Source organism: Plecotus auritus (assembly GCF_963455305.1).
Source record: "Plecotus auritus genome assembly, chromosome: 4".
Taxonomy (NCBI): Eukaryota; Metazoa; Chordata; class Mammalia; order Chiroptera; family Vespertilionidae; genus Plecotus; species Plecotus auritus.
In genome coordinates this window covers 127,463,665-127,485,577 of record NC_137775.1, presented here as the reverse complement: position 1 = coordinate 127,485,577, position 21,913 = coordinate 127,463,665, and the positions used below count along the sequence as shown (strand labels likewise).

The 21,913-nt window shown below is 50.8% G+C and overlaps 1 protein-coding gene across 2 annotated transcripts; it reads right to left on the bottom strand.

Moving 5' to 3' along the window:
• Positions 1-1,998: 1,998 nt before the first annotated feature.
• On the bottom strand, positions 1,999-21,364 carry CPA5 (carboxypeptidase A5; the record flags this gene model as incomplete). 2 transcript variants are annotated; one of them, XM_080664657.1, is made up of 11 exons in its annotated part: positions 1,999-2,186; positions 2,598-2,682; positions 2,978-3,177; positions 6,640-6,730; positions 7,116-7,226; positions 7,570-7,671; positions 9,120-9,221; positions 10,348-10,446; positions 18,805-18,939; positions 19,984-20,065; positions 21,249-21,364. In XM_080664657.1, the coding sequence occupies 11 exons, from the start codon at positions 21,362-21,364 to the stop codon at positions 1,999-2,001; spliced, it is 1,311 nt and encodes a 436-aa protein (XP_080520783.1). The 2 variants fall into 2 exon arrangements, with proteins under 2 accessions (XP_080520783.1, XP_080520784.1); XM_080664658.1 differs by lacking the exon at positions 2,598-2,682 and having other exon boundaries at positions 2,025-2,186.
• Positions 21,365-21,913: the final 549 nt, after the last annotated feature.

Genomic DNA, 21,913 nt, shown 5'->3' with positions numbered 1-21,913 from the left:
TGAATTGAGGAGTCCATCCCAAAGATTCTGTTTCAGCCTGGGGGTGGAGCACAAAAACATTCATGCTAAATGACTCCCCATGAATTCTGCTGCAGGTGTGGCCAAATAGTGGTTTTGTGACAGGGATTTTGTTTTTAGAAAAACCCAAGTTCAAATGTCCTTCAACAACTTGCCATCCGTGTGGCCTTGAATGGTTTTTAAAACCTCTCCAAATTGTGCTTTCCTTACCTGAAAAATGAGCTTATTAATACCAATAATATCCTCCCCGTGAGGATGAAATACAAATATTTATGCAGAGGGCATAAAAGTTATAGTCACAGACTCCAGTGTGCACAGGTATAATTCGCTTTATTTATCTGCAGTTTATATTCACTTAGCCCATGGCCTCGTATTTCCACTAAGAGCAGGAAACAGCAGCTTTGACATTCTAGATTGCTCACACAACTTCCAGCTTGAAAAATCCTCCATCTCTTTGGGGAAACTGCAGCCCGAATGGGGATCCCCTCCTCCTCTGTCGCTGGCTCATCCCCTGGACATGATCTGTGTTCTTCAAGGGTTCAGTACCCTGACTTCCTCAGGCCTCCACATGGCACCTCTGGACCTGGCACCGGCATCTCCCCGGGGCTTGGCCTTCTTGCCTCTACCTAGGCCTCCTTACCTGGACCCTTCTCGTTTATTTGCCCAGAGCTCTCAACATCTGCTCCACTGAGGTGTACCCAGCCAAATCGCTGGCTCTAATCATCTGCCCAGACCCCTTGCTTAACGATTATTCATCTGCTGCTCACATGCCGTATTGGAATGGGCCTAACCTAGAATTTTAATCACCACTGATCTCCTCCTTCCATTAACTGGTCCAACCTCTGTTCTTTGACAGGTTGGATGAAAAGGGGGACTTGTCCTGATTTCACCCCACTTTCTTCCTTGTCTGTGATTTATAATAAAACCTTGTGTTCTGCATCCTGCAGGGGCCAACCCAAGGATACCCACAATCCTTTTCTTTTACAAGAAAAGTCTGGCCCTTATGAATAAAAGTCTTGCTTTCTGCTTCAGATTTACCCAAATCCATTCAACTCTCCACTTGACCTCTTGCTTCTTGGGGGTACCTGCCCTTACTTGAGGGCAGGCCACATAGACCCATTACTCTGCTCCCCAGTGTGGTGGGGGAAGTCAAAAGGTATAAGGAAACCTGAGGATGGGGGAGAGAAAGGGGTGATATTTTGTATATACCCCTTTCTCTCCCTTAATAAAGTGCTTACTTAGCACATGGCCTGGCCTGAACTAATTGCTAAGTGCATGACCACCAGGATGACGCGGGAAGAGGAGGAGAAAGGATTTCTTCTCCCTGAATGTGCAGTGCTTGCTGTGCTGGCTCTGATAGGCTCTGACTCTGTGTTTCCAAGACTAGGGAAGCCTATGAGGGCCCCAGGAGGAGCAGGTCACAACCAGTGACTTGCTCAGTTTCATTTACGGGGTGAGTGGGATCTTCTGAGTGGGGCCTCTGAAATGTGCCCCTGCCCCTAACCAGCATGGGAAGTGAAGCAGGAAGAGAAGAAGGCTGCCTCTCTGTGCCTACCTCTCCCCCAAGATGCTGGAAATGCCAACACTGGAGATCTACTCTTAGATCAAACATTGTCCCCTCCAGGGTCATCTTAAGATGTAAATACCACTAAGAGGACAATGTGTATGTTAGTAGCTCCCAGGGGGTGAGTTATCTGTTCTGGGCTCTGAGAACATTGCAAGAGGAGAAAAGGCAAGACCTCATCCTCCTGAATACCTGGGGAGAGAAGAGGCTTTTCGAGCTGTCACTGTCCCCTCCTCAATGCTGAGTCCAATGGGGTGGTGGCCAGTGCAAGAGGCCACCAAGCCTGTTAAACTTGATTTATTTTCTAAGGGGTCATGGCAGGGTTTTCAGGAAGGGGTGTCTAATTTGGGGTTCAGGAGGAGCCCCAGGCCTTGGGGAGGAGGATGACCTTTCCTGCTCTGCCCTCGATCATGCTGCTAGTAGGGGTGCCTCAGGGTATGCTTCAAGATGGTCCGAATTGCCATCCACGTCTCCTGGGCCGTGGGGATGATCTGTGTGGCCGGTAACAGGAAGCCATAGCGCCCAGTGTCCCGGAGCTCAAAGCTGAAGGAGTACTTGATGCCACTGTCATAGGCCCAGTCGACGGTGATCCCACTGGCCACATCTGGATACAAAAGGGCAAGGAAATGCCCCTGAATGGAAGAACAGGGTGAGGCCACAAGGAAAGTGAGCCTGGAGGCCAAATCCCAACCCACCTCAGACCCACCAAGCCTCCCAACCCAGGCCTTAACTTGGGCCACACCCTTCTCACCCAGCCCATTCTCTGCCCGGCAAACCTTAAGACTACTAGGCATGGGATCTTTGCCCTCCATGACCATGGCAATGTGTGCAATAAAAAATGTGTGGAAGCAAAAAATTCTAGATGGAGGAAGTGTCCTGGATCCCTAGCTCTGGCCCAGCTAGACCTTCGGCACTGCCATGACCAATCAGGCCCACCAGACAGCCAAGAGCCTACACCTGCCCGCCCCAGGTGGATGTGGTGCCTGAAGAAGCAGCCAGGGGAAGGCTCACTCACAGAGGGTGGTGCTGATGCTGCCGTAAATGTACTTGATGCCGTGGACCTTGTACAAAGCCTGCACTGCTCTCTTGGCAAGATTGTACTGCAGGATGACATCCAGAGGGTGAGAGGCTGGGGCTCCTCACACCCCATACCCACACCCTTACCAGCTGCTGAGAAGCAGGGAGTTAGGAGTCCTGGAAGTTGCATGTGTAGATGGCTCTCATGAAAAGGGAACACAGAACCTCCAACTTTGGACTTGATCACACATAAGACTGAGCTCCCTCCTCCTCCCTACCATAAGGTCACTTGGTCCAGACCCTTGTTTCAGAGTGAGGGCCTGAGCCCTCTGGGAGTCTGCCAGATGCCTCCCCCAAACCCTAAGTGGCCAATCTCACCAACTCCTCCTGGTTTGAAACAGGCTCTAGCGAGTGGCCATAAGGGTACATGAGCATCTGAGAGTAGCTGTGGATGGAAATCAGAGCCTTGATGTTCCCGTGGGCTGTGATGAAGTTCACAATGGCAGACACCTCTGGCTCTGAGTGTGGGTAGGGCCCATGATAGGTCTCTGAGCATGGGTTATCATTAGAACCATTTCCTGGAAGTCAAAGAAAACCACCCAAAGGGTTCAGACTCCCCGGATTGGGAAGGACACTTAGTGCTCACAAAATATCCATCTATTCCTCTACATTTCCCAGCCTCCTTTGCAGTTTGGTTGAGACCATATGACTACTCCTGACCATGACAATGTGTGCAGTAATGATGTGTCACTTCTAGTTCGAGGCTGTTAAGAGCAGGCCTGACTTCTTCACACTCTTCTGATTGTGTGTGGTTGGAAGCAAAAAACTCTAGATGGAGGAAGTGTCCTCCATCACCATCGGAAGAGACCTGCCAAGGAGAGTCACTGCCCACATTGTCCTTTGTGTGCATGAAAAACAAACTTTTACTGTGTTGAGCCACTGAGATTTGGAGGGGCATTTGTTACTGCTACATACCCTAGTCCAGTGGTTGGCAAACTCATTAGTCAACAGAGCCAAATATCAACCGTACAAGGATTGAAATTTCTTTTGAGAGCCAAATTTTTTAAACTTAAACTATATAGGTAGGTACATTGTTATTAACTTAATTAAGGTACTCCTAAGTTGGCCTTTGCTAAAACCTCAAGGGGCCAAAGAGCTGCATGTGGCTCGTGAGCCGCAGTTTGCCCACCACTGCCCTAGTCTAATACCACACTGCGACTCAGCAATTCCTGTAAGGAGCTCCCTGGGCTTGTCCTTTGGGTAAGTCCTGACTGTGGTTCCATTAAAGAGGTGGGCCTGCCTCAGCAGTTACCTCCAGAGGAAACTCTAGGTCTCCAACCCCAGCTTCCCCTGTGAGCAATGACCTCTTTAAGCTGACCTTTCATTGCCATCCTTCCATTGCCATGGGGAAGGCTTGGGTCAGTTGAATGCTCAAACTCAGTGTCTGCTCAAGCTGTGCCACAGCTACAGCCCCAGGAGCCACATGGATTGGGGGCCAGGAAAAGAGAGAATAGATCTCCATAGTTACCCGAGGCTGGTCTGGGAACCACAGACACAACAAGTCTTTGAAATTTCTTCTTGGGGACCTAAATTCCGGGAGAGGGCAAAGAGGAGCTGTGCCTCTATTTTGTTCACAAATTTAATTTGTCCCCATCTCCTCCTAGATTCTTTGCCTCCCACCTCTTTCCCTCTTATTTTGTTTGCCTCCCTCCCAAAGGGCCATGTTGTGGAGGGCTGGGCTGGGCTGGGCTGGTCAAGATTGTGGGTTAGAAACACATTTGGAAAGAACCATCCCTGTTTCTCCTCTCGTTCATTCCCCCCCTAAAATGACTACACACAAGCCTGGTCCAGAGACCAAGGGTCGCTCCAATATCTGGAGCCTCCTGAGGGTGCCAGAGCACCCCTTTTGACCCCCAGGGCAGTAGGCTGGCTGGAGAGCTGGGGGCTGGCCCATGGACCAGTTCAGATGCTGCTCTGGGACTGCAGCAAACCGTTCCTCCCCAAGAGTGCAGGTGAGGGCGGTGTGTGTGGGAGGGATGATCTACAGATTACTCATCATGCAGCAGTTAAATTAAGGTAATAATAAAACCATAAACAAAATCTTCCTGCCTGAGTCACCACCCTAGACACACTGTTATTCCTGGCCCGAGGCAATTCTGTCACCGGAAGCGCATCCCCTCTTGGTCCTCAGGTCCTCACCTGGGGTGGGGACCCAAGCTGGAAGGGATGTGCTTGCAGGGAGCAAGGGCGTGAGGGGCAGCCCCACGGCTGGAGTCAGCCAGCTAACAGGGGCCCTGATTGTTGTGTCTCCCAGGAGCTTCTGCACCTGCTACACTTGATGAATGACAAATAGCAACAGATGAGCAGAGCGGGGGAGGCTGAAAGCTTTGTCTGCATTTGCAGCCCACGCATGGAAAGCCGTTCCCCTGCCAACGACCAGGTGGCTTTGCCCAAATATGGAGGAACACTTCAGGCCATTAGTTCTGGTTTGAGCTGAGCAGAATAAACTAATCTTCCCCTGACCAAATGGGAATTAGCTGCCTGCCTCTCTCTGCCGCTCACAAAGCCCTCTGAGCCTGCCTGTTTCACAAGTACCTGCTAATGGATTCATTAGCTATTTATTTTTCCTTCTCTAAAAATGTAATTTGTAGCAAGGGGAAATCTCTGGAAAGACATGGTAAATTATTAAAAGCAGTAATCTTTGAGTAGTGGGATTATGGGAGCTTTTTGTCCCCTCAGGGCATTTCCCTATATATATATATATATATATATATATATATATATATATATATATATATATATATTTTACATTGTGTGTATATTGATTTTTTTCCTGTGGTGAAACAACAAACATTATTTTTTTAAGAAGTAATTTGTCTTTCTAGCCAGTCCGTCTCAGGGTCTGTGGGTACACACTTCAGCCAGTTCCAAGGGACGGCATGGATGACTGCTTGGGGCAGGTGTCTGGCCATTTGGAGGTGGAAATGCCCAATTTTACACAGTTGTGTTCCCTTACACAGGCGGTTACACACACAGCCTCAGATCTCAGGAAACCCTCACAATGTGGACTGGGGGGCTTCTCTCTGGATGCTTTAGAGCTGCCCTTACTTTTCAATGAGAGCCGACTCAAAGAAGCCAGGTTTTCAAAGTGGTGGGCATCCAGATCTAGAATGTTCTATCTCATTGCTTTAGCCACCCATCTGTGGATCTTCTTTTTAACAGCAATGGCACTGTCTCCTGTGGAGCCAAACCCCAACCCCCCCAAGCATGGTGCGGGTGCCACATCTGGGGGCCAAGGGCTGTGGCCATGCAACCTCTCCTCTGAACACTGTCCTATCTAGACCCAGGATCCCACCCATTAAAGTGCTGGGTTCCCAGGTCCACGTACTCATCTCTGGGCCTCAGTTTCCTCATCCAGTTCCCATGCCCCTGGCATGGTAAGGGAATAATCAGGAAGAATACCAAGGAACTGGGAGGAAGCTGCCCACCCCTCCCTGGACTCATACAGTCCAGCAGATAAACCCTGCCATCAGCTCAGGGTTACAAAGTAATTGGGTCAAAAATAAAAACAGGCTCAAGTGGTATTGATGATAAAGAATTGGCTTATTCTATATTTTAAGTATTGTTCCGGTCTCCCCAGAGGGCAAATTTCAGGTCACAGCTCTCAGGAAATGAGTTTGGAGGCGTTTTCTTGTGGCCTGCTCTCTTCAAGGAAGGCTCAAGGCATTTCAGGGGCATCATAAACTCTGAATTTTAAACAACCAGCAAGATTACCTTGTACCTCCTTAAGCCCTTCTCTTCGTATTTCGGATTTGATCTTTGCAGTTATGCTGTTTCCATGTTTCTCATGAGGGCTTAGCACATGTGCTACATTTCCCACATGTGTGCAACCTGTCCCCATATCTCACAGCCAGTCCTAGGCACCGCTTGCCTGTCCCTGGCCATGACTCACTTGCATGAGCTAAGTACATTGCCTCCCAAGTTAAGAGTCACCATAATCTGACTGTGTGGGAGCCCCCAGGTCCGGCAGATCGCCCTACCTCCAAAACCTGACCTCCAGTTCCTGTTAAGATCCACACCAATGCAGGAGATTCCAGGTTGGTTGGACTTGTTCTTCCGCCACAATCGGTTCTGAGAAAGCCCAGACGATGACCTCATTACTGAGCCCATTCCCAGGATGGGAGCCCCTGACATCCTGGCCTAGGAAGGAGAGTCTGGTAGGACAGGGAGGACAAAGTGAAGGAATCTCTAAGGCAGGAGCAGGGGACATGGGGCTGGACCCAGGCTGCAGGTCAGACTCTTTGTGGTTAAAGCCAGGGTGCAAGAGGGAGGTCGGAGGACAAGGGCTGCGGCCTCAGTCTGAGCAGCCCACCTTCCTCGGTGAGACTCTGCAAGGAACCCAAGGGGCAGGCAGGCCCCAAGGGAACCTCAGCTCAGCTCCCCAAAGCAGAAGTGACCGTTCCTCCACCCACCCACCCCCAGAGCCGCTGACCCCCTCCCTCCCAGGTGCCCTCACCATGCTATGGGTGAAAGCAAAGCCATCAGGGTTGGAGACGATCTCCAGGAAGATGTCCATGGTGTTCAATAGGTTTGTCAGGATGTAATCTTTGCCGTATTCACTGACAATCTGCAAGAAAAAAACAGAATTGGACAGGGTGAGGGACGGAAGGCCCTACTGGGCTCTCCTCCGAGGTGGAACAGGACATTTGCACAGCCAGTGGCTGCAGGCAGAGAGGACATCAGGCCATTAGGTACATCCTTCGAACAGAAACAAAGGCTTGGATTTTAAGCAAATAAAAGGCAGAGGCTACATGGGAGCTCTGTGCTGCAAAAGACCAGCTGGCAGCTGTTCCAAAGGGCAGAGAGCACCCTGAGTTTTAAAAAACCAAGTATAATATTTCATCTGGAGGTGCCCTTAAATAGTCAAGCAGCCCCCGCCCCCTGTCCCAGCCCCCATCCTCCGTGCTGACCTGCTTGGCAGTCCAGATGCCGGTGGCATGAGTGATCCACTCCCGGGAGTGAATTCCAGTGTCGATCCAGATGGCCTGGCGCTCAGAACCTCCAGTGCTAAACTGGGGAAAAGCACCGGAACCCATACAAGTTTGAACTGAGACAGCTACACGGCTGTCCCTGGGCTGCCTGGAAGGAGGCCCAGATGCATCCTCACTGCCTGAGGTGGTCTTAGATGCCCAAGATGGGGGGCTATATTTGCAGGTTCCTGTGCGTGAGCCCATGAAGTGCACACGTGCTTGAATCCTGGCAGCACAGTACTGCTCTGGGAGAGCAGAGTGATCCGGCCAGAAGCACAGAATTCCCCCCACCTGTAAGCATCGTAGACAGGTGCTTCTCCAACGTTAAAGGTACGAGAATCCCCCGGGAATCTTACTAAAATGCAGGTTCTGAAGCGGTATGTCTGAGGGAAGGGGTCTGAAGTGGGGCATTTCTAACAAGCTCCTGCGGATGCTGCGGCTACAGGTGCAGGTGTGAGGACCACACTTTGAGTAGCAAGGTTTCCGACAACTAAAGAAAGAACACGGAAGGCCGTGGGGTAAATCACCACGGGGACAGACAAAGGCAGGTCTGAGGTTTGGTGAGATCACTTGGCCTCAGAAGAGTCCCCCGGGCATTGCGGAGAGCAGCAGTGCCTGTCTTCTCTGAGGGCTGGATGTCAAATGCCCTGCATGGTCCATGCTCGTGAGTGCGCTTTGCGGCACATGCTAAGAAATGCTTCCCGGTGGGTTCCACACTCTACTCTATCCTGCCTCCTTCATGACCAAGGACACTGCTGCTGCTAAGTTTGCTCAAACTCTGTTTCCAAGGGTCCTTGTGAAGGGCTGGGAGGTCCCCCCACAGACTCAGGTCTACCTGTGGGGCTGCCTGAGCCAGATGACCTCAGTCATTTGTAAATGAGGCCTCTCTGCACACACCTCTCTTCCCATTTAACAGATGAAGTAACTGCGGAAACAGGAAGAATGCTGACTCACCCACACTCATACCCCAAATCCAGGGTAGTGCCTGCCACGCTGCCTGTCCACCTTCGTAGCAACCCTCCCACCTACTTCCTGACCCAGGACATGCCAGGCCACCACACTGTCACCTGTCCATGCCTACAAGGACGGATCCCTGATTACCGCAAACCCAAAGTTTATGGGTCACCTCAAGACAGGAGTATACACATCTTCTCTTTCCCTAAAACTTCCACCAGCCCTGGCCGGTGTGGTTCAGTGAGTTGGAGTGTCGTCCTGTGCACCGAAGAATTTCATGTTCAATTCCCAATCAGGGCTCATGTGGGAGGCAACTGATTGATGTTTCTCTCTCTCGTTGATGTTTCTCTCCCTCTCTCTCTCTCTCTCTCTCTCTCTCTTTCCCCTCTCTCTGAAGTCAATGAACACATCCTCAGGTGAGGATTTTAAAAAATAAATAACAACCTCCCATCCAGACACAACAACCCCACATGAGCTCAATCTCATGCCAGAGGCTCTCACTGTAGAGTCTAGTGGTCAACACTGCTAGCTTTTACCTTCAGGACAAGAATGGATCGATTTTCAAAGCTGTGGCCAATCTGAATTTTTGAGACAATATCTGCATGCTCAGTGACGAAGCTGTCAATCCAGCTATATATCTGAAAGTAAGGAAGTTTCTCAGATGGGCAGTTAAGCAAGAAAAGGGTGAACCCAGGACCTCTCTGAATAATCTCCTTCTCCCATCCCACCCTCCTTACTACTTTCCCACCCCTCACGAGGATCTGAACAAACCCAGATCAAAAACTAAAAGAAGACAACCTCCAGGTTTAAGGCAAAAGCTGTGGTTGGCCTGGATTCTCGGCCTTCTCACCACCATGCAGAGCGAAGACTTTGCCTGGAAGAACAGCATATGCTGACCCTGCTCAGTGCTTCCATTCAATACATTTGACAGAGCTCATAGACCTGACAGTGTTGTTTTTGGTCTCCTTGCTCCTTTTGGATTCTAGACCACTTGAAAGCAGGATGATTTATCTCTGATATCGGTAAACACTGATGGGCTGTATTAATTCATTCTCTTAGTCTTTCAATACATGTCATTGAATTAACAAATATATGAAAGAACATGGATCCTCCATTACAGGCCTTGTGAATGGGAAGAGTGAAGATGAGGGTAATAAAGTGGACCAATAATGTCACACCCTTCCTATGGAAATGGGAGCTGTGCCTTGAGTTAGTTTCTTCTGAACTCTCCTTGCAGATTCTCCTTTATAAACAAGTCACAACCAGTCATACCTACCCTAACTGGCTGTGACTGTGATTATGAAGGCAACTCTGTTCTACAAAATGGCTCTCCAACATGCCTGGCTTCCTGCCCTTTCTATACTCTAGTTCCCACTGCTGGGGCCACTTAACACCAGGAGTGGTTGTGGTGAGGTCAGGACCCCTGGGCCCCTAGCCAGAGCTAGATATGAAGGTGCCTCTACCTGCTCCAATCTGGCCAGTGGCAGGTCCTGCCTTAGTGTCCCACCTCGTAGACCATCACTCTGGCCCAGGACCTGCCATGGGCTGACTGTTGAGCCGTGGTCCCCTCGATCTAAATCCTGGCTTCTGGATCTCTGAAGCTGCCTGCCTAATGGACCTTCACCCAATGTCTGCTCCACACTCCCCAACTGCCAGTTCATGGTCTCCCATAGACCCCAGAGTCCTTCACTAGCCTCTGCCAGAATCTGGAGACCCTGAAGACCCACAGAGAAAACAGGCCAGAGCTTGACCTAGCAGACCTACCTCCTCCAGTGTGTGGTAAGAGGAGTAACTGAAGCTGCTGGTGCTGCGCTCCAGCCGGCGGGATTTCGCCATGGCCTCTCTCTCCTGATCCAGCAGCACCTAGGTGACAGGGGCACATGTCAGAAGGGAAGGGGTGGGCTGGGACAGGCATGCCCCTTCCGAGCCCGGACTCAGGTGGCTGTGCACAAAGACAGCATCAACACAGGAGAATGAGCCACCATGAACATGAGCTGCGGGACAAGAGGAGACGCTGGATTTCTAAGAGACTCTCCTGCGTGACAGGCTGGTGTTCACGATGCCATTTCCCAGACAAGCACAGGGCATGGAGCAGAGAGCCGTGTTCTAAGTCTGCCACTGCTGCTCACTTGCTGTGGGACCTTAGCCTTTGTTTCCTCGGCTTGATCATTGGGACAGCAACACCTGCCTTGCCCAGCTCCTAGGATAAAATGTAATCCTGGATATGAAAGTGTTTGGGAAAAGATGCTCTACTGCCAGCATTGCTTTTGTCCTCTGTGAACATTCGGTTGAGTTAAGGCCTGCACTGAGCCATGAACACTGACCCCCTGGGGAGCAGAGGGCTCCCCAACCCACAACATCCACTCAACCCCCAGGAAGTGGCCTAGACAATTGGTGTCCAAGCCATTTAGAAAGCCAGTCCAAGTCATTATGATTAAAGTGCCAACAGACTTTCACTCACCATCTTAACTGCCCCTTAATTATATCTAGATATAGATATAAATATAGGTATAGGCCTAGCCAGTTTTGCTCAATGGATAGTGCATCAGCTTGAGGATCAAAGGGTCCCGCGTTCGATTCTGTAAAGGGCATGTACCTTGGTTGCAGGCTCCTCCCCGGCCCCGGCCCTGGTCAGGGTTCATGCAGGAGGCAACCAATTGATGTGTTTCTCTCACATCGATGTTTCTCTCTGTCTTTCCCTCTCTCTTCTACTTTCCCTAAAAATCAATCGAAAAATATCCTCTGGTGAGGATTAACAAAAGATAGATAGATATGATATAGAGATACAGACCTGTACACATAGATATACATGTATGTATATAGATATATCTTTGTGTCTATGTGTGTGTGTATACACAGAGTGAAAGCAAACAAAGTATGTAAAATGTAAACAACAGGTGAAAAGTCCATCCTATTATTCTTGCTATTAAAAAGCGTTTTAAAATAATGAGAGAACAACATCATGAGCCAAGGACAGCAAGACAATAAAATGCCAAAAAAAATATGAAAATGCTAACAATGGCTGTTACGATAGAAGAATTATGATTTGACACAATTTTTTTCTTTTCTCTGCTTTTGCATTTCGGCAACATCCTTATACTACTCCAATAAGTAAGATCTTCTAAGTGAATAAATAATACTAAAACTAAAACAGAAAGCCCTGCCCTAACTGGTTTGGCTCAGTGGATAGAGCATCAGCCTGCGGACTGAAAGGTCCCAGGTTCGATTCCGGTCAAGGGCACGTACCTGGGTTGCGGGCACATCCCCAGTAGGAGGTGTGCAGGAGGCAGCTGATCGATGTTTCTCTATCATCGATGTTTCTAACTCCCTATTTCTCTCCCTTCCTCTCTGTAAAATAAGTAAATAATAAAACAGAAAGCCCTAATGAGGAAAATACCGTGGCAGCCCCGGAGCCTTCAGGCCCAGGGCTGGAGGAGAGCCCTCCCCCGGGCCTGCTTCGCGCTGGACACTGCGGCCCCAATAGGTTTGCTCACGACCTTGCTCAAGTTCAAAGGTTAGACTAGGACTGGAAATCCATGTTTGGGGCTCATTTTATTGTCTTGTTGAGCACCGACTACATTTGAGGCAATTGTACTTGCAGTGCTTCCTGGCGGGACTGGCTGGGCTGAGGATGGTACCAGCTGGGCAAAGCCTGGCTGCTGGTTGAGTGAGAGGTGGCGGGAGGGGTCCTGACCCTCTCTGGCACAAGCACCGCCCTGGGAAGCTCTCACAAAAGGAATTTGTCTTCTTCCCAGGAAATCAACGGAAGTCTCAGCAGCCCCCCATGACCGATGTGTGCCGGGCACTGAGCCGGGCACTGCCAGCTGTGGGAGCAGCTGCAGGGGAGAGAGCAGGCCTGTCCAGATCACCGGAGTCAGGGCCCATCCGTCCCTGCTCGGCCCCAGCAGAATAAAGTTAAAGGGTCCATAAGTCTAACTTTCTGGGGACTGGTGGAGGCCGAGGGGGTGGGGGAAGGAGCAGGACAGGAACGAGAAATTGGAAAGAAAGGACCAGGGGGCCCCTCTTCCCACACAGCCCCGGGACACCCACAGGAAGACAGCTCCCACAGGCTGTGCTTTGTTCCACACAACAGCTTGGAGGCAAATGGGAAGTCGGCACCAAACTGCAAATACCTTTCCAAATACCCTCACAGCCCTGTGAATGGGTCTGACACGCTCACACACTGGGAATGCTCAGCTGGGCCCCAATTCCAGGAACATTAATCTACCCTGGCCCGAAAAAGACACAGATGTTTGCTCCCCTCACAGGGCCCAGGGAAGGGGATGGGAGGGCTAAGAATGCAGTCTTGCCACAGGCTCAGGAATGCCTAATTACAGCCCTGTCAGGCTGCTCTGAGAGGAAAAGGAGAGAGAAAAAAACCTCCGAAGGCAGCCATTTGCCTCCCTGGAAGCCAAAACCTGACAGGGAAAGTAATACCTCAGTGTGAATTAATTTATGACAGGAGTAAGGAAGGATGGGGGACATTAAGCAAAGAATAGCACCTCCAGGAAGAGGGAGGGGAGAAGACTGAGGGCTCCCAAAAGAGAAGTTGACAGCGGAGGGAACTCGGGAACTCGCTGGGTAGCGGGGCTCGGACCACAGACATGAAATGGACACAGCTCATAGAATCTGGGGGGCGCGCAGGAGAGAGGCCCTGACCCCGCTCTGTGACCACAGCAGTCCCCTCCTCAAGGCCTGCCTGCTCTTCCAGGCTTTACGTTTGCACTAGCAGCTACATGGCGGGTGGAAACTACAGTCCATGCCTATTCTGGGGCGGGGGGTGGGTAATAGGTTGGGGGTGTTAGAATGGACCCCCTGACAGATCAAGGCGAAACTATGGCATCACTGCCTGAAAGGCAGCTTAAAACACCACACAAACAACAATGACAACCTCTGAGGAGGCAGATGGCACAGGAGCGAAGGGTGCCAGGCCTGGAGCAGCTGTCTCAGATGAGATCCCGACGCTCTCACTGACTTGGGCAAGTTACTAATTTCTCTGTCTTCATTACACGGGGGTCATGTTATCACATAGTTTAGCAGATGTTCTCATGAACATTAGAAGGGTTAATACATCTAAAATGCTTAGCACATTGCCTAACGTGCAGAAAATACTAGCTATGCTAATGACCGTGACAATGACAGGACAAGAGTAACTCTTGGGGTGACTCCAGGACTCTGTGACAGAGCAATCATTGCGAGGCGTGACCAGGAAATCTGGATTCCTCCCGCGGGGAGTGGTGTGTGTAGGACTTGGGATGGCAGAGCACTCTCATGAATGGTCCCTGGTGTGAGTCAGTGAGCACCTGCTCCTGCCGAGGATTAGTCCTTCTGTCCCTGTCCCCTTGGTGCAGCCAGACTCTGCCTCTCCCTCAAGGCCTTACCCCTGATGACCTCCTCCTTCCCTTGCCTTCTTTTGCACTCATCCCTTCCTGTCCTCCTCTCCTCTTTGTTTATTTATTATTTTTAATCAATTTTTTAAGCCTCACCTGAGGATATTTTTCCATTGATTTTTAGAGAGTGAAAGAGAGAGGGAAAGACAGAGAGAAACATCAATGTGAGAGAAACACCTTGCTTGATTGCCTCCTGCATGGACCCCGACCAGGGGAAGAGCCTGCAACCTGCAGGCCGACGCTCTATCCACTGAGCCAAATCAGCTAGGGCCCTCCTCTCCTGCCCCCCAGCCAACAGCATTTCTGCTTTTGAATCTCTTCCAAACAAGTGTTTGTTGAGCACACTGAACACAAAAGATATGGTAGTCTAGTAGGGGATACAGACAATAAACAAGATAAGTAAGTAAATTACACAGGATGATAGAAGGCAGTAACTGTCAAGGAGAGAAATGATGCAGAGGAGGGAGGGAGGGAATTGGGGGAGTATGGAGAAGAAAGGTGCATTTTAAAATAAGGTAAAAAGGTGACATGTGAATAAGATTTTGAAAGCAGTGAGGGAATAAGCCAGACAGATAACTGCAGAAACAGCATCCTAACCATAAGGACCAGCACATGCAAAGGCCCTGGGGTGTGAATCTAGTCAGGAAAAGGTCAGGCAAGTTTGAGGTACAGCAAGGAGGTCCGGGTGTCTGAAGCAGAGTGAGCAAGGGGGAAACAGTGAAGAGTGTGGGACTCAGATCATGTAGAACAGGGGTGGGGAACATCTGGCCCATGAGCCATATAAGGCAGAGAAATCATTTGGTCTGGTCCTAACAAGGTATTAGGGGTGAGTTAATTAAAAGTTTGACCAAATCTAGCAGGCTAATTTTTTTAAAATATATTTTTATTTATTTCAGAGAGGAAGGGAGAGGGAGAGATAGAAACATCAATGATGAGAGAGAATCATTGATTGGCTGCCTCCTGCATGCCCCCCACTGGGGATGGAGCCCGCAACCAGGGCATGTGCTCTGACCAGGATTGAACCATGACCTCCCGGTTCATAGGCCGATGCTCAACCATTGAGTCACGTCGGCCAAGCAAGCAGGCTAATTTTTAAGTTGATAATTTTGTTTGGCTCACGAATGATGTTATAAATATCCAAATGGCCCTTGGCACAAAAAAGGTTCCCACCCCTGACAGAGCCTTACAGCCATTTTAAGGACTTTGGCTTTTACTCTGAGTTGGGATGGCATTGAGGGCTTTAAACAGAGGAGTGATATAATCAGACTTGAATATTTTTAAAGGACCCAGGTGGTTGCTGTTTTAAGACTAGGCAATAAAGCCCTAGCCAGTTTGTTTAGTGGTTGAAGCATCAGCCCTCAGATTGAAGGGTCAAGGGTTCCATTCAAGTCAAGGGTACATACCTCAGTTGCAGGCTCAATCCCCGTCCCCAGTTCAGACCAGTTGGGAGAGGCAACCAATTGATGTGTCTCTTTCACATCGATATTTTCCTCTTTCTATCTCTCCCTTCCACTCTCTCTAAAAAGATCAATGGAGAAAATATTCTCAGGTGAAAATTAACAATAACAACAACAACAAAAAAGACTAGGCCATAAGGAGATAAGGGTGGGAACAGGGAGGCCAGTTGGAAAACTACCCAGGAGAAAGCAGAAGGAGTGTTGGCCCAGGTGGTAGCAGAGGGATTTGCTGATGGATTGGCTATGGGATGTGAGAAAGGAGTCAAGCATGACCCCAACAACTGAAATAGAATTTCCTGAGATGAGAGCTTCCTGGGGGGCCTTGGAGGCTCGGTTGGGACCTGTGAAGTTTGAGATGCCAGTAAGGTATATGAGTCCGGAGCTCAGGTGAGATATTGAGTCTGGCTGGAGCTGTGAATATGGGAGTATTCAGGAGGTTGAGGTATTCAATGCCATGATCCTTGGCCTTGAGGGGACAGCGAAGAGGTCAAAGGACAAAGCTGGGAAACAGGAAAACAACCTGCAAAGGAGCAGCCGGTAAGATGGGCGACCCAGGCGGGTGCAGACTTCCAGGTTTGCCCCACAGGAAGTGGAGAGATGGGGAGATAGCTGGAGGTGGGGAAAACGGATGAAGGGAGGATTTTTTTTTTAAGGTGGGATAAATAACTCTATATTTGTAAGCTGATGGGAGTGATTCAGTAGAGAAGGGGAATTGGTGAAGCGATATTTACACTAAATTGTGTTTTGCTCTAGATGCTCAGAGCATGGGTGATTTTTGTTGTCTCCTTTGTGCTTTTCCCTATTTTCCAAATTACCTAACATGAATATTTATTAATTTTGTAATCAGAAAAAAAGCCATTAAAATCCACCGAGCTGATTGCTCAAGTGAAGCTTCTCCACGGTGACTCATCTACAGGAAAAAACAACAACAACCAAAGGGCTGACAAGAACGAGGAGGTGAAGAAAAATTAAATGCAAATAGAGCTCACTCAGAATCAGATAATTTCTTGCCTGGCCCACTGCAATTTCCTCACCACCCTCCTTCCCCTCCCTGCTCCTGTCCCCAACTCAACATTGTCACTGTCAGAGGGGTTTTTCTTCAATGCAAATCTGATCATGTCAGAGACCTCCACTGGCTCCCTCACCGTTTGGGGGATAAAATCTTGACCTCTGCACCCTGCAGAGGATGCCCTTTGTGATCTGGGCCGGCCTCATAGCCAATCTGGGGCCCCCTCCTCTCCCAGTCCCCCCTCTCTGCTCTTTAGCCACACCGTAATTACCCGCCTTTTCAGAGCAACTTGCAGGGCCTCTTGTACTCGCTCCCATAGCAACCTGCTCCACTCCCTCCGTGCACTCATCCACTCCATTGTAATCACTGATTCACTCCCTCTGCTCCCCGCCCCCACGGCGCTCAGCTCCCTGGATACAGACCAGTTCTCATCTTTGTATTTCCAGCACCTTGCCCGATCCCCAGCACACAGGAGACATCGTTGTATCTGTGCATTGAATGAATGAACCCACCTCTTTTATCTCAAGCACCCCTCTGATCATGGGGATGTGGGGTGGGGGGACACTTCCCTCCTCAAATCTCTCCAGTGCCTCTGGCCAAAGTGAAAGCCTAGTTCTATCAAGCAAGCTCACCCTCTGTCCTTTCCTTCTTCCATCTACTAATTCAGCTAGCACTTATTAAGCCCCAGCTAGGTGGCAGGTCCTAGCATAGGTTCTGGGTCATAAAGATGGATAAGGAGCATGATCCTGGGCCTTGTGGGGCTCAGGGGAAGAGGTGTCCCTCTGAGCATGCTCTTCCAGAACCTACCAACAGAGCAATCAGCACACAGTTGTTGAGGGCCCACCACGCAGGAAACACTGTGCCAAAAACTGGGGCTGAGAAGATCCAGAAGACAGGAGAAATCAGGCCTCGGCGTTAATAGCTGGAACATCAAACTGGAGGCCAGAAACCTGAGTGGTGCAAAGCCCTTCCCCTCCTGTTAGCGCCTCTGAGCTTTCCTCCGCCTGGACATCTTTTCCCTTCATCGCCACAAATCAACTCGGCACAGCAGCCTCCCCACCCCAGCTCCCTCTAAGCCAAAATTGGATCTCACATCTGACAATCAGAGCTTGATGTGTTGCAGACAGAGCGAGTTGGTGAAAATCCTGCCTGGCTGGGTTAGGCCTGAGAATCCTGGGCATTTTACTAAAAATGAGTAAAAATCCCCCCCAACGCCCCACCTCCAGGGACGCCAGAGCTGGGGACCACAGTGAAGGGGGTGGGGTCGGCAGGAGGAGGTTACAGACTGACAGAGGATGGACCAGCTTCAAAGGAGCTGGGGGGCGGGGGGGGGGCAGGGCTCAGAGGTGCCTCTGGAGCTATTCCTGATGTGCAGAAATCAACAGAAACTTTTTAGAGACCTTTTCATATCTGTTTGCCAAATGCTGCAGGGTTTCCAGGGTGGAGAAGGAGCAGGGAAATGCAAACTTCAAAATGCAGGCATGGGCTACAATGAGAACGGAGCGCTGTTTCTTTTGATGTGGTGGCCTCTCTTGTCTGTGGGAGTTTCCCCATTTTTGTTTGTGGGGATTTAATTAGAGAAATAGCCCACCCCCCACATGTTGAGCGGGAAACAGATGTGCCTGATGAGGATAAAAGTCTTTGAATGGACCTAAGTGCCCCAGCCCTGTGCTTGCCTGGGAAAGGAATGCCGCCTAATGCGTTTATCCCCTGGCATGTGGTGTCAAGTGTGTGCGCCGCGGGAGGCTCTGTGTTCCCACACTCCGGGGAGGGGAGATTAGCTGCAGCACAGCGTGTTTGGGAACGAACCTCCCGGCATTCAATGCTACAGGTACCCCACAGCCTCTGCAGAGGGTGCCCAACACATCGCTGGAGGAAGGAGGCCCCTGGGAATGGAGGTCCTTGAAGACAAAACAATTGAAATAGAATAGCAGTGTTCAGAAAAGATACTGGAAGGGGTAGCCACCAGGGGGGCGTAGGGAGGAGGGGTGCCCGAGATGAAGTCTCTCCTTGCCCCACCCAAGGGCCAGTCTGCAACCACTTCTCCCACAGCTCTTCCCCCGGGAGAATCCTGCCTGGCAGAGGGGCCTCAGACTGAGAGCCCTGCGGTGGAGTGGGGCAGGGAAGCCACAGCAGGGCTCACACTGGGCTTCTCTGGAAGGAAGGGATTCCCTGGGGATGGCTGAGACGCCACAGGGACCCGAGGGGCAGTCAGAAAGCAAGGGGGGCCTCCAGAGCTGCCCCTCCATGGTGCCGTACAAAAGCCCAAGCTACTTCCTCCGTCTCCCTTCTCCACTTTTAGGCCTGGATCCTTTTTCTCCACATGGAGCCCCAGCCAGAAAGGCAGCGCTGGGCGGGACCTCACCTGGATGTCCTTGATCATGACGCTGTAAGCAAGGCCGTGAGACTCCAGATAATCTTTGACGTCTTTCAGTTCAGAGAAAGGAACTCTCATGTCCACAGGGAGGCTGGGCCTGGCCGGGCCACGCCAGAAGTCCACCTTGTTCACAAAGGAAAGGAAAACGGGTGCCTGTATCACCTGTCCTTACACACAACCCTGTAGGCGCCCTGGAAAACTGGGTGATCTCGTACAAAGAGGAAAGGGCCCCGTTCCTTGATGAAAACCCTAAGGCCAAGCAGAAAGATGCGCAAAAATAAAAAGTCCCCAGGTCACTGAGTTTCTGTCCCTGAGTTGGGTCCCCTTCATCACCCAGGCTCACACTGCAACGTTGCCCAAGCCCAAAGAGCCCAAAGCAGTTGCCACAGGAGCGACAGCTCCTCCTCCAGAACATGAACATGAACAAGAACGTGGTCAGAAGACAGAGACCTCACTGCCCCCAAACCTAGAGAAGGAGGCGAGGCCTCACCTGGAGTCCTAGGTCATCTGAATATGCTACGTCCATTTTTCAATTTATAAAATGGACAGAATTACTATAAGGCATACGAGAGTGGGTTGGTGAGGGCACTCATACAAATCGGAACAAGGGCTCTGGGCCACATCCAGAAATATCTGGTTATTTCAACAGCCCTCAAACAGAGTCCTTTTATTACAATCATTGACGGAAATGTTTTCCATTGTGGAATACTCGCAAAGGACAAATGTTCTTGGAAATGAATGCTCATCTGACATGGACGAGCCCAAATAAAACACAGGTTTGCCAACGAAGCCCTTCCAATTCTTTCAATTGGCAAACAGATGTGTCCAGTCTGCATGCTGCATGGCATCCCACCCAGAGACAGATGTGCCCCCTGGCCCCGTGTGGCTTCAGGACATTTCAGCTGCATCCAGAGCGGCCCCCCACAGGGTCCCCTCAGCAGCCCCATCCAGGACAGAGGGGAAAGCCAACAAGAGCTGCCCAGCCTTCTAGGCAAGTGCTCCCAGCCTTTCCTGAAGAGGAGCCACCGTTGATTTTTCCATAGTTCTGTGATCTTTGGCAGAGCCATGAGAGAGCAGATTTGGGGCCCGAGGGGTCGGGGGGAGCCAAAGGTGCAAGTGGCTGTGAGAGAAGGGAGAACATGTCCCCAAGCCCTGAGCAGTCCTCACCTTCTGGGGCTTCAGGCCCTCCAGATCCCTGAGAAGGCAAAGCTGCATCTCATTTTTAGCCAGGACTCGAAGAACCTGGTCTCTGGAAAGACACGGGGTGGGGGAGGGGGGCAGAGGGAGCTGCTGAGAGGGGTTCCTGGAAGGCTTTGCTGCTTGCAGGAGGCAACATGGAGAAGACACCGGGCTGAGGGGGCCTGGTAGGAAGGCTGGGGGGCACCTGGCCACGTGGAGGCTGAAGGACTGAGCAGAAGGACTTGTAGCTCTGGAAAGCATGCAAGTCCTTCATCCTGGGGCCAGCAATCTCTGCCAAGAACAGACCACCCAGGGGACCACATAAAACCTGTTTGTGCTACTAACAAACCTAAGGACCAGACAGGGATAAAAAGATGGGGAAGGAATGAGGGGGATGGAGGAAGGTGCAAGAACAAGAGGACTAAAGGGAGAAAGGAATGGGGTTCTAGGATACTGGGGTGACAGGGACAAACAATGGCCCAAGTGCTGTTCATACAGCTGTCCCAAGGCCATGCTCTGTCTAAACCTGGTGCCCAAACTTCTTTCTCCCAAGAGCTTGGGGACATGGAAGCGGAGGTCAGCCTCACTCTGCGTCCTGGAGGGAGTGAGGTCCCTCCTGCCCACTGGAGGGAGTGGGAGGCGGCGGAACTGAGCAGCCTGCAGCGTGACCTCTAGGGTCTGATGCCTGGGATGGCGTTGGCTCCGGCCCTGACTGGCTCTGAGACCGTGGACAGTGGACCTGCTCTCTAAGCTTGTATCTTCCTCTCTAGTGTGGGGTCATTGGAGGTTGGGAAATCGTGTCCTTACTGGCCTGGTGTAGAATACTGGTGCTTGTTTTATTTAAAGGAGTATAATCCTACATCCATCTGTGGTAGGGTGTATAGTCTTTTGGGGGTTACTAACTTCTTTGAGAATCTGAGGAAAGCTATGAACCCTCCCCTGAGGGGGATAAAAATACATACACCAAAAATTATGTATGATTTCATGGGTTCTTAGAGCCCTAAAAGCTTAACCCAAGAGCCCCAGATTGAGAATTCTGGGTTTGGGGCGGGACAATAATACAGCCGTGTGTCCTACCCTTGAGCACGGGAGCGGGAGACTGCGGAGTTGGAAGTGGGTTCAGGGTGAGAACCGAAGTCCTGACTCTGTGCGCCTTGATCAGGTCCCAGCGGACGGCCACTTCCCCGCTGGGACACCCAGTCCCCGAGCGAGTGCCTGGCAGTCCTCCCTTCTGCTACGGAGCAGCCACTCACCCTGTGAAATTCATTTGGCCCAAAGCTGCTGCCAGGATAAAGCTGCAGACCAGGAGCGTCCGTCTGTCCACGGCGAGCAGCCCAGGGCCCAGGCCTCCTGCGGGGGCGCCCTGCATGCTCCCCCCTCCAGGCGAGCTTCAGGGGCTCGCGGGCATGGCCCAGGCCTCAGGACCGCACAGCACCTGGAGGCGGCAGCCCCGGCCTGAGAATGGGCCTAGGCTCTCTCTGGGGAGGCCCCGCCACACACTGGCGTTGGGAGAGCTCAGGCACCCCTTCCCACTTCTAGGCAAATCCTCTCCTGGAAAGGGGAGAGGAAAGAGGGAGGGAAGAAGGAAGACAAGGCCCTTGGCTTTCTTTCTTCCCTGGAGGTTTACTGGGCCAGCATGTTGTGAACATCAAATCCACCATCTTGAAAGAAAGATAAGAGTAACTAGAGACCCAAGGAAATCACTCCCTTCCTCCCCCCTCATTTAATTCTTTCCTTTCTGCTCTCCTCCCTCCCCATCCACTCACACTTTCCCTGGGCCATATCCTCCTTACACATAAGGGTGTGGACGCCATTGAGAGAACTCTGGGTTTAGAGACAAAGACCGGTACTCACTTCCTGTCTAAAAGAGCTGGGGCAATTGACTTAATCTCTCTAAATCTCAGTTTACTCATCAGTC